Consider the following 12,756-nt stretch of genomic DNA (forward strand, 5'->3'; position numbering starts at 1 on the left):
ATCCAGTCTTGGGCCTGGGCAATATTATAAAGGTTAAGAATCTGTGGTTGGATAGAGTTTCCACAAGAAAGAGCATTACCCATGGTGTTTAACTTGTTCAGTTGCATCCCTTCTGGGCAAATGTACAGAATGAGCATCTAACCACTTAAATTATAATAAACCTTACCTCAAAAGATATGACATATTAAAAAGCTATATAATAATGTGGGATCTAATCTAGAATTTTGTGTCTTTTTATGCAGAAATGTTTCCTGCAGAACTGGGTAAGTTTAATAAAGGACATGACATTTTTCAATATATGATATTTACACTTTGTTTTCTAATTTCACATACCCTCCTATTCTTTTCTTAATTTTAGAGAGCAGATACATCAAACCTGGTGAATGTGAGTAACATCAGTATACTTGTAGATGTAGCACTTGCGAAGCCTCAGGGTACAGGACTGCAGAAGTTCCACTTGGGGGTTCAAAGGAGTTGTGCTTATTGAGCACTTATGACCGTGTGCTTTAGGACTCTTTTGTTTTTTCCAAGATTTATTCAGTTTGGGATTAATAAAGTGATGTGCTTGCTGGCAGAATTGTTTACTTATCTGGCCTAACGTTTGGTGTTTTCTCTTCAATCGTTTTTGAAATTTGGATCTCTTTGTCGATGAGCTACCAAAGGCGATGCAGCTGTTTTTGTTTTTGAAAACTAACTTTTAATGTTACATATCAGGGAATTCACAAAATTATAATAATGGAAAATAATTGAAACCTGTTGTGGTAAATGGATAACTTTGTCATTAAATCTGGGCTAAATCCGATGTTAGATTAAAACAATAGCAGATTGGGATAAGAAAAGGAAACAGAGTAGAGATTTCTTACAGGACCTCATATAATCCGACAGAGCGGTTATATGGATTACTTAATTAAAGGAACATGGTTTGGGATTATAGGACTGGCAGATCAGTCAGTAGCCTCCAGAGCTGGGATAATTTTTATTCTGAGCTTCAGACAATAGTGTAACGAAAATGCATCTAATAAATGAATATCGTTTTAATAATGACCACAGTCATAAAAAGATGTAAAAAAATAAATAAACAACCACAGCCAACATTGAGGAAGAGCTTTGAGACTCTTGGTGAGAGTAATCCTCCACAATGTGGTAACAGCACGCCATGTCCTTCACACTCCATGTCTTGACCAAGCTTAGATAGCCTTCACGTAGGCAGTTGTGTCTGCAGAGGCCACAAGTCCATGGCAGATACTGATGTGGTAGTGATGGGTTCAAGACGCATCGTGAGAGAAGGTTTCGGAAAAGGTTCCAACGTTTTATTTAAAGGTAAGAAAACCAGAAAAATATCTAAAAGCTATATAATTCTTCCTCATTTATAGTTGGGAGTCAAAAGTGCCAATGACTCTGCCGTTGGGTAAGCCTTCCTCCGGAGTGTAGTGAGGGCTGAGCCTCGTTTGCACACATTGCTATGTTAGCATATGCTTTTAGAAGTTTGAACGCCATTTTACCTTTTGCTGCTTTTGCACACGACACTACATATAGCTGTTGTTATAAGTTAGGCTCCGTGATTTACTTCACATGAGAAAGGCTTGTTTTCGGCAGCCCTAGACTTACATCGCGACCCTAGTCTGCACAGTGAGTGCTAAAGCCTCCAAGGTTATCATAACAAGGTAGCTGTTATTCGGGCTGATTGGCTCACGTTTTAGACATTACATACATGCAGCTGCAGCCAACTGTGATTCTGGCGCCTTTAATATTGCACTTTAGGCATGATTTCAGACACTTTGAAGAAATCCGATTCCCAGAGAGAAAGAGCTTTTGCAGATCCTGATGTGATTCATTCCTGCTGAGCTTGGAGGTATGGGGCCCCCTATTCAAGCCTAAGCGACCTTGTATATTTTATAAAACATAGTTCCTAGCTAGGGAGGGTGATATACTGGGCGCTATAAAATTTCCCAGTCCCGTCCAGTCCTGTTGTGGACTGGTATGAGAATAACAAACGAAAGAGTGTTCTTGATTCCCACCATTCCTGAGTATAACCTAAGTCGCATGTTCTGGGTTGTCTAATCATTGGTTCCTTTGCTATAGGATATAGCCCTAATGTGACACTGATGCTGGTCGGTTAGGGTTTCTACGTACTGAGGTGAGTTTTTTTGGTCCACCTCAATTCACTGAGATCCTGGGTCTTTTGTTGTATATGCATTTAGGACCCTAGTGTAATTTTCCCGATTCATGCCCATATATAGGTATAAATCAACCTATCCTTATATAGGCCTTGAAATCATAACCATATTTAGACTTAGCCAATGCAGTCCAAATACGGCATGGCTACTTCGACTAGTTCCGAAAATCGACACCTTCAGCAGTCAGGGACTTCCCCGTGCTTGAATATTGATTTATCCAAGAACTCATGGAGTTTTCAAAGAACTGAGTCTTTGATGACGTTATTATGTCCAACCTTCAAGGTATAAATATATGCCCACACTTGCTCAGGCAAACACACAGTGGTTTGGAGCAGTTCGACTATCTACTTGCCTGACGCCCTGCTGCAGCAAGTGCCGAAGGAAGCCGACCCTCCAGAAGACGCACTGAGAGAGACGCCGTCTTTTCTCTTGCAGAGAAATCCAGCTCCAGTGTTTCCAGGCTACCCTTGCGGGTTGCTGGGAAATAGAGTCCTGAGAGAGAGATACAAGACCTCCTTCATTCTGAAACCAAGGTACGGAGCTTAATAGACCCTTAGAGAATTCTTGGATAAGATTCTTGGCAAAGAATACTTAGACTAAGCTACACCTGACTTACTTCTTCTCTTGTACTAGACTTAAGTTAGGTACACCGGGGTAGGCGTATTTTAGAAGCACCAGTTGAGTACTTTTAGTCTTTATTTATTGATGTATGTATTTTATGGCTTAGAAACCATATCCTGCTTTTACAGTATTATTTCATAATACTCTTCGTACTGTACGCATTGTACTTTGCAACCAGTATTACGATTGTAGCAGTACATTTCTTATGCATGAGAAAGAAGACTGTTCAATAAATATCCTTTTATTGAAAACGCCCGTCTCTCTACTTCTCTGCACCTCTGGTGAAATGAAGCATGCACGATTGACTGAGTGAAATAACTATCTATTGTTTCCGCGACTCTAGAGATATATTTCTTATTCTTGGGAAACAAAGTTGTCCTGTTTATCCGGTTGTCAGAAATCAATCCCTTCTTGTTTATTCGAGAAAGTTTCTAGTGACCTCTGAGCTAGCTGGCACTCACAATTAAGTATAGTATATTCGATAGAGACCTAGTAGACCTCAGTCCTACGTCAAATCTATAGGGTATATTATTCCAATGCGCAGAGCCTATTGGGAATATAGGAACTACACTACATGGCGCCCAACGTTTGGTAAGGCGACAATTTAACGCTAGATACTAGAGTAACTTAGTCATGCTTTTCACACAGACCTCTTTGTCCCGTAAAATACTCCAATAGACGTCTGGAGTGGGTTAAAAGGATATAATATCTATGTATTATTTTTTGTTTTTTTCAACGTTGAAGGATACAGTGTTCCAAAATATTGTGCACCTAATCTTTGCTTCCTTGAAACTTGCTCTGTACACTTTCGGTCAACAAAATGACGGAGAGTGACGACGAAAGGAGCTCAGGCAGTTTTAGACGACGCAAATCTCCAACAAAATGACCCGGATGCTATACTCATCCCGGTAAATATAAGGAAAACCATCACTATAAAACGTATAGAAAATGGAGTATCATCGAGAGGAGGTAAAGTAATCTTTGTTATAGAGGCACATGAATATCGGCAGACAGAGGTATTCTAATCATGGATTCTGTTCCCTACAGCAAATCCAGTAACATACGAGTACTACAAAGTAGAGGAACCTCCAGCGGAATACGTTCCTTTAGAGGACGTTGAAATTCCACTAACTTACCAAGAGCATCAGCTCTGGTTTAATGGAGCCCTACAACATCAAAATCACATTACCAGGCTCGGTCCACTAGGTAGAGCAGGAGCACCATGGCCGGTACTAGCCAGCTATACAGCACATCCTGACATTGACAAAATGACAGGGGCAGAACTATTAGCTCAGCTAAAACAATTAATTAAAATACATAGACAATTGGTTCAATATGTCATGCGGACTTTAACAGTCCATCCTACTATAAGGATTCCACAGCACACCCCTCATCAGGGGAACACAAACAAAATTACACCACAGACTATACAGTCAGTAATCGGTAAATTGCCCGCAAAACGGGAACAAATTCTGTTCTGGTTAGCCCAGAAAATTAATCAAATAGAGGCAGTAATCCCTGATAGTACACCTCATGAGAAACACAGAATTCTGACAATCTGTTTACCAATGGGGATTGCACCACAAGTAGAGGACTGTGACACTTGGGTACAGGTGTAGTGTAGTTCCTATTTTCCCAATAGGCTCTGCGCATTGGAATAATATCTTCAATAGTATAGACGTAGGACTGTGGTTATCTAGGTCTTCTACCGACGATATTAGACTTAAAGTTATGTGTGCCAGCTAGCTCAGAGTTCACTAGAAACTTTCTCGAATAGGCATGGAGGAGTTTAACCTCCCTGGATAGACAAGAAGGCATTTAGTTTCTGACAACCATAGAACATGACAACTTTGCTCCCCCTAATCAAGAGTATATCTCTAGAGTCGTGTGAAAACAAAAGACAACTATTTCACTCAGTCAGTACGTGCATTCTTAGTTTCACCAGATTGTAGAGAAAAGGACGAGACGGGCGTGTTCAATAAAAAGGTGTTATTTATTGATCAGTCTCCTTTCTCATACAAGAGAAATGAATCGCTATTATTGCAATACTTATAGTTAAGTAAAGTGCATACAGTAAAAGCAAGATTATAAAATAATACTGGAAAAGCATTGATATGGTTTCTTAGCCATATGATACTTAAAATGGATAAAATAGATACATACATATATACATTGACTAATCGTACTCAACTGGTGCTTCTAGCTACGCCTACCCCAGTGTACCTGACCTAAGCCTAATACTTGGGCGGGAGTAGATAAGTAGCAGTTTTAGTTAAGTTTGGTTTGCCAAGGATCTGACTCAAGAATTCTCTGTAAGGGGTTATTCAGTTCAGTACCTGGGATTTAGAAGGCTGGAGGGCTGGTATCTCAATCTCCGGACTCGATATCCCAGTTGCCCGCGAGGGCGGCTGGGAACGCCGGAGCTGGATTTCTCGGCAGGAGAAAGGCAGCGTCTCTCTCTCTCTCAGCGCGTCAAAAGGGAGGGGCAGCGTCCGTGGGCTTTTTCTGCATCAGCTGGGCTCCTCGGAAAGTAGCGCTGCTCCAACTCGTCACCACCGTGTGTTGCTTAGGGCAATGTCGGTAATATTTATACCTGAAAGGTGCCGAGTTTGACGTAAGGATGGACATAAATACGTCAATAAGGATGTCATAAGAACTGGTCGTTCTTACATTCTTTACGGAGTTCTTGGCTGAATCAAAACAATAGCTTCGGGGGATTTCCCAGGTTGGCAGGAGGTTTGATTTGTTTTGTGAACTCGGTATGCTTTCTAGGGGGGCTGGAGGGATATTGCTTGCCTAATTTCTGACAGCACGTGCTATGACTTAGTCAGAGAACGGGTTTCTGTGTCGTTGTATGGCTACTAGTGAGTTATTAACCGGACAAGGGTCAGAACTAGGAATGTCGGTACAGTTCCCATAGTAAATACATTACACCCACTCCACGGAATCTATGTCCATATTTACTAACCTAAGCATAGTAAACATAACTACAGTGTATGTGTATATGAAACCACCCCAAAATACATTAATTTGTATTCAAAAAATGGTTATGCGCAATACATGAAAATGAGTATAGCTACTGTATGCATTTAAGCAGTGTAATCATTCAAAAGAGATGCACATTTTTATATCAGCATGAATGATTTGCCAAAATAACACATGAAATGGCTCCTAATACAGAAGAAAAAGTGCGAGACCACTTCATCACATAAAATATAATTCTACTTGTAAACAACCTAGAGGTCGAGGTAATGTCTTCTAGGGTTACCTAAAAATAGAGGTTTTCTGTTCTCTAAGAATAGTTTTACTTTAAGCAGAAGATAAGTGCCCCAAAAATTTTTTAAATATTTTGATTTTTGGAGAAAAGGTTCATGTTTTCTTGAAAAAAAAACTGGAAAAAATTCTTAGTGGCTTTGTTTTCAAAGTTTGAAGGCCAAATTCAGAGTTCAGGGAACGCTGTGTGCACGTTGCTCAAAGTCATTCTTTCTGTTCTGGTGAAAACATCATATCATTCAGATGTTCGAAAAAACAGTCTACAGCTTCAGGTGAGAGTTCGGCTAGATTGGAAAATGTCGCTACCATGCATTCATGCGCATGATTGCTTTCAATGATGGTTTGATCAGCATAGCTGACAGATGGTCGTACCTGATCGATGCTGCTTTCATCTAGTACTTCACTACCCTTCAATCGTAGTGGTGAAGTCTCCACGAATGCCGTCATCAGGATAGGTAGCCGCTGGGGACAGCACAATGCATGAGCCTTTACTGGACTCAACAATGTTTCTGCATCCAATGGCACTTCTGATTGTAGTGCGAGACAGGTGTCCAACAGGCATTCCTCGCCGCATAGCAAGCACCTTAATAAAGGCATAACACAAGTCTGCCACAAGGGTCTGAATGAAAGAAACCAGGTCATATTTAAATCTCGTAGCCGTGCTAATCCAAGGACTTTAGTTATGCGGTCCCGGTAGCGGATAGCTAGGATCGTTTCTTCCATTGTTGCTGGAGTCATGTCTGTGACACGGTTTGCCATAGCGAAGCAAAAGTAGCAAAAATAGGACGCCTGCTACTAGTCCCAACAGGAGAGGAAGTCCGCCAAAGATGGCATGGACGAAGTTAGGAAAAATACCCAGGATGGCTTTAAATGGGGTCAAAGCTCCTGACAAAACTGTCTTAAATACACTTGCGATACCACTTGTATCAGAAATATTTAAGATTTCGTTTAGAATTTCTGCGAAGTGTAGGGGGCTATTCGTTGATAACAGTGAATGAATCTCTGCCGTTGTCCTTGCAACTTGGAGATCATACGTTTCTTTTGATGACGTCAACTGGGTTGGCGTCTGTAGGAGCACAGTCTTCATTCTGCTTAAAGTATCAATTCGAATAGAAGAGAAATTTAAACTGGGCCATAACCTTCCCTCCCTGTCTGGAGTATCATTCGGGAACAATACTCTTTCACAGCACATGACCCTGGTAGTCACGCTTATGAGATAAGGTTTTCCTGGCAGCAGGCTGCAACATCTGCGATCTACAATTATAATGTAACTCCCGTTCGAAAGTCTTCTAAAGAATGGTTCTATTCGTGTTGCAGGTGTGCCGAGCTGATGACATGAAAGGTTATTTGAAGTCCCCTCACAGGCCCCATGCAAACTAATACCCTGACACAAAAGTATACCACTTAGTGACTTTTCACAATTATTACCACTAAGAAATACACTCTGTCCTTTGTTACTGACACATGTGTGTGTATAGGGCAAGTTCCATGTTGACTTAATGTATCCTTTACCCAACCTTTCATACTGGCCTGCCTGTATATATTTTTGGCAGTATTGAAACTGGAAAGTTGTTATCGGAATATTTATTTATTATCCCATGTATTATCCATTCAATGACAGGTCATTCTGACATTGTCAATGGTAATCTCTCAAGTTTTTCAATGCTCAGAATTGTATAGTCAGCACCCTTCTGTGCCAAACTGATTTGTTTATCAGTAAGGTTAAAGATATTAAATAGTGACGTTATGTTGATTAGACGCCAAGGCACATAGCCTGAATGCAGATTTTGTAACGTCCAGCAAAGCTGTACAATACAACGTAATTGAGACTGACCGTGTTGTAACATCAGTAAGTCTTGTTCTATTATATCGATTGCAGAAGATACAATACTGTCCAGTGAATATATTCTGGAAGACAGAGTCATTAACCCATTGTCCACAACAGAAAGTGATTTTTCCAAATTAACATGGTCAATTTCCCGTATTTTTTCTGCTGTTTCAATTTGAGTTTCTTTCCAAACTTCGTTGTAAGCTGCATATATAGAGGCCGCTATGAAACGTTTTTGACGCTGTTTGCGTGGTCCCAAAATGAAATCACGCAAGTCAGCACCCTCTTTAAGTAAAGTTAGGTGTTGCTTAATTTCTGCCAGTGTGGATGTATGTAGCCAATGAAGGCAGAGCTTTCCCACACTGTAAGTGGTTATTATCCCTGGATGTTGTCTCTGGGAGTATCTTGGGTCTGGCCTGGTCAATGTAAACCCCTGTAATTTATTCAGGAATCTGTCTTGACAGTTATTTGTGTCTGTGGGCCAGATCAACCATTGTTTCCAATCAGGATGTGTTCTGTTTTGGTTTAAAATATGGGATACGTCTATCTCAACATCCGTAGTGCTATTACTATCCGTTGTTGGCTTTGGAATAGACGGTTTGTTTAAGTCTTTGATTTTGGCTAGGCCAAGACAGGTAGTCTGTTGAATTGTCATTCAAAAATATAATTTGTTCTGGGATCATGCAGGCTCTAAATAATGATTCTATACCTTGCACTTGCCAATCTTTTGTGCCCCAGATCGTTTTAGTTTCAATGTTATTGTTCCAGAAATCAAAACCGAATGTATTCATTTTTTCAAAAAATGAGTCTGAATATATCAATTTTGTGTTTGTAAGCATGGTTTTCACTCCTGTCTTATTTAACAATTTGAAATAGAATGTTTCTGCATTACTTGTGTTGAACCCTGAAAAATATGAATATTTATCATAAAATGTTTTTGAACTGCCTTTTGGTGGAGTTGCACAATGTTCCCATTGGTTAAAATTTAAAACATTTCTAGGTTGAGTAGATTTATGCAGATAATGGTTACCATAATGGTTGTAACAAAACATTTGATCGTAATTAGATGAACCTTGCAAATAATCATATTCTGTAAATTTAGCTGACATTACTAGATCAGACATCATATCATTAATACTTTCAAAGTCCCATTCATCAGCAAAAGTGCTAGGTTTTACAAAGTCACTTAATGAAATCTTAAATTGGTGTGGATACTTTAGGAGTTCAACCGGACCATATATTTCATATTCAGTTTTGTCCCAAGCTACCCCGCCGGGTATAGGATTGGCTGTGAAGTTTACTGAAGAAAGTTCTCTTTTCTCAACGTGTGAAGACGTGTGTGGTTTAAGGACCAAGTTGATTTTCTGGCTTGCTGTGTCCATTGTAGCATATTTTCCCTCAATGAAATGTCCCAAGCATAGTACCATGATGAGCCAAAGTATGAGGATAAATACACCTTGTGCCACCCAAATTTCAATCCATGGAGAAATCAGATAGGTTTCTTTTAGTTGATGAAAGAGTTCCTTTGCTTTGTCTTTAAAAGTTTTTTTTGTTGGATGATCGTCAGGTTCACTCTGATCCTCAGAAAAATCATCGAAGTTGATGAAGTAGCCTGATGCTGTTCTGTCAATCGTGTCAATTGCTTCTGGATTACTTTTTGCTTTTGGAATTTGTTTTGTTTCATTAGCATAGTCTGTGCTTACATCACTATAGAATGCAGTTTCTTGATGTAAAGCTTTGATTTGGGTTTCAAGAGGTTTAAGTTCCATTGCTTTGTTGCATAGTCCTTGTTGTTTCACTGTAGGTTTATCAAATGTGATTAGTCTTTCAGTTTGAACCTCTGTGGTTGTAGCAAACTTTTGTCTTCTGCTACTTCTTGGGAGTCCACTTGGCCTACTACTTGTTATCGGCCACATGATTGTGGTTTGACCAGGTCGATGGATACAACTCGGTTCTCCTTTTTACCAGCAAGGGGCGGTAGTACTACTGATCTTGTCCCGTTGACAGACAAGACAGGAACTGCTTTCCTGTAAGAAGGCCCAAATTCCTTCTTTACCGCGATCTTCTCTCTGACTAGATCCCCGATCTTTGGAATCCAGACAGGTCTTGCTGGGACAGGTGGTTTCTCTTCAGTGGTTGTTGGCTGGTGTTTCAACTTTATGTTGCTCAGGTTTTTTCTTGTTTCATTTAAGTCCTGTAAAATAGCCAAACGATCTTTGATATCAAAGCATTTTTCTTTAACCACTGAAGTCTATCTAGGTCCTGGACTAACATTCTAGTCCCAAACAATAGTTCGTACGGACTGAAACCTCTCAGAGAATTTCTTGGCAGATTATTAAGACTACGTTGGACACTTATTAAATGTTTGACCCACCCAGCTCCCGAACCTAATACCTTTGCTGTTATAGATTGCTTTATGTCACGGTTTTTTCTTTCCACAATTCCGTTTCCCTCAGGGTGGAAGTGAGAAGAGTCCCGCAATGCAATGTTCATTCTGGCCAGGCACCCCCCATCAGCTTTTTAGAGCTAAAGGAAAGAGTTTGGTCAGAACATAACATTCTTCTAGCGTATATGCCATTATAGACTCGCAAATCTTTTATAACAGTTCTGGCTTCAGCCGAGAGTTGGGGTCTACATTATAAGTGAAAAATAGTCTCTATATGTTAATATGACGCATTATTCATACTGGGTTCTTTATGTAGATAGCCTATTCCTTATTGAGCGAAAAGCCGTGGGAAGACACCGTTTCGTTCGCCACTGCGATCTCTGTTGCAGTTTGGACAGTTTTTCGCGAATAGGTGATGGTCCAGACTCATTCCTGGCCACCAGTATGTTGATTGTAATTCTTCTAGAGAATCCTTAATTGTGCGATGTCTAAGATCCTCACCAATATGTGCGTCTACTATTAACAAGACTCTCCTGTTCATGTTTGGAATCACTCTATCCCCCACTCCAGGGATTCGAGCAAAAGGAACGGAGTTTGCATCGATTATGTATGTATAATTGAGTGGATACATGATGGGTAGCGCTGAACAGTCGCCCATTGATGACGTTTTTACCGCCAGCATTGTTTCCCCGTCAATGTGTTTTTCTGTACGCTTTTTTGTAGCTACGGAAGCCGTTTCAGTTGCTACCGCTGTGGCTGTCTCAGCCAATCAATTCCCTGCAACGTGAACGCCATCACGCTGATGACTCAGTGAGTGTATCACGTGAGTCTTTGGTAGTTCTTTCTGTAAAAGAACTACTTGTTCCCAAAGCGATTTGTGCTTTATTGTGGCACCTGTGTCATCTTTGTAACCGTTTTTAATCCATTTCTGTAAATCATTATTGTAAGTTTTGATGCAGTAATACGAATCGCACACTATTAGTGTCGGGAATTCGCGATCGGCATTGTCTAGCGCCATTTTTAACGCTAATATTTCAGTCTGTTGTTCTGAATTATTTTCCACTGAGTGTGTTTTTGTCAACAGTGGTTTTAACTTACCTTCACGCCACACATTTTTTACAATCTCGCATGTGGCGTTGTATGCTTGCTCTCCCCAAACTGAGGGTTGAGCATGTCCGTCTGTATTTATTACACAGGCGTACTGTCGTATGCCCAGAATGTCGATTGGCAGAGGATATTCTCTTTCATATTCTAGATATTTTAATTTTGTCATTTCCGGGTCAAAATAGTATTTTACTTTGTTTGTAGCAAGACAATTTTCCCATTGTATCCATCTTGGATTTAATGCCATAGTAGGTAAATTACATGGGCTTGTTAATGCCTCAAAAGCTGATTCTGCTGTTCTGACTGTAATACGTCTGCCGTCAGCTTGGTCCCTTTCTCTTGCTACAGCTGTTTGAACCGCTTGAACAATGTTTTCCTTAATGCTGAACGTTTTTTCAGCTTCTGTGTACAAGTGTGATTTGTATGCTATTGGTACCGTTTCTCCCTCATTAGAGGTTAGGTACGTGAATCCGCATCTTCCTGGGATGACTCGGATTACAAGGTTGCGTGTGTTATCGCGTGTTTGCAGTTTTGTTTTAACTAACATATCTGTTTGTAAAGATCTCAAAATTTCTGTGTGTTTTTGAGTCCAGTTGATTCTTTTAAAATCTGGTTTTATTAAGTCATAGAGAGGTTTAACCCTCTCTGCGTAATTTATATTATATGTTCTTCCGAAATTCAAAAAACCTAGAATTGATTGCAAGTTCTTCAGTGTTCTAGGTGCTTGGATTACAGCACATTTCTCTAGGAAATTGTCAGCCAGGCTTTTGCCTTCACTTGATAGTTCATATCCTAAAAACAGGACAGTTAGATGGGCAATTCTTGACTTTTTAAAGTTGAATTTGTAACCCTCTGCTGCGAACCCAAGTATACTTGGTGTTCACTCTTTTCAAGTGAGTATCCAAGTAATCATCTGTTAGATAGATGTCATCGACGTAGGATAATGCCTTGTCATCATATGTTTGTAGTAACTCTGTTACCCTTGCTGAGAATAATCCTGGGCTGTTCTTGAACCCCTGGGGTAAACGACAGAAATTTTTCTGCGAGCCATTTATTGAGAACGCGGTCAAATATCTGCTTTCTGGTGCTATATTTTGACAAAAGAATCCATTAGAGATGTCTATTGTTGTTTTGTATCTTTTGCGCACTATGCTATTCATTAGTGCTGCACTGTGTGAATTTTGTACTGCAAAGGTTTTGCAACATGAGTTAAGGTGTCTGTAGTCCAAAACTAGACGATATGAATCATCTGGTTTGGAGACAGGAAACAAGGGATTGTTAATTTGTGAGGTGCAAGTTTCAATCACCCTGGTATTCAAGTTGATCTAGGATCTCTTTTACCTGTTTTTTAGCTTCTTGCTTAATTG

At 40.0% G+C, this 12,756-nt stretch overlaps 1 protein-coding gene across 3 annotated transcripts in view; it reads left to right on the top strand.

Moving 5' to 3' along the window:
- Positions 1-12,756, top strand: part of LOC144756205 (E3 ubiquitin-protein ligase TRIM39-like) — a 216,783-nt gene that overhangs the window by 145,818 nt on the left and 58,209 nt on the right. For 2 of the 3 annotated variants that reach the window (XM_078645814.1, XM_078645815.1), the window contains exon 6: positions 243-263. In XM_078645814.1, coding sequence (XP_078501940.1) covers positions 243-263 — 21 coding nt within the window. Of the gene's footprint in view, positions 1-242; positions 264-358; positions 386-12,756 lie in introns of all 3 variants that reach the window. The other variant, XM_078645817.1, reaches the window with a different exon arrangement.

This window comes from Lissotriton helveticus, chromosome 5_1 (genome assembly GCF_964261635.1).
Source record: "Lissotriton helveticus chromosome 5_1, aLisHel1.1, whole genome shotgun sequence".
Taxonomy (NCBI): Eukaryota; Metazoa; Chordata; class Amphibia; order Caudata; family Salamandridae; genus Lissotriton; species Lissotriton helveticus.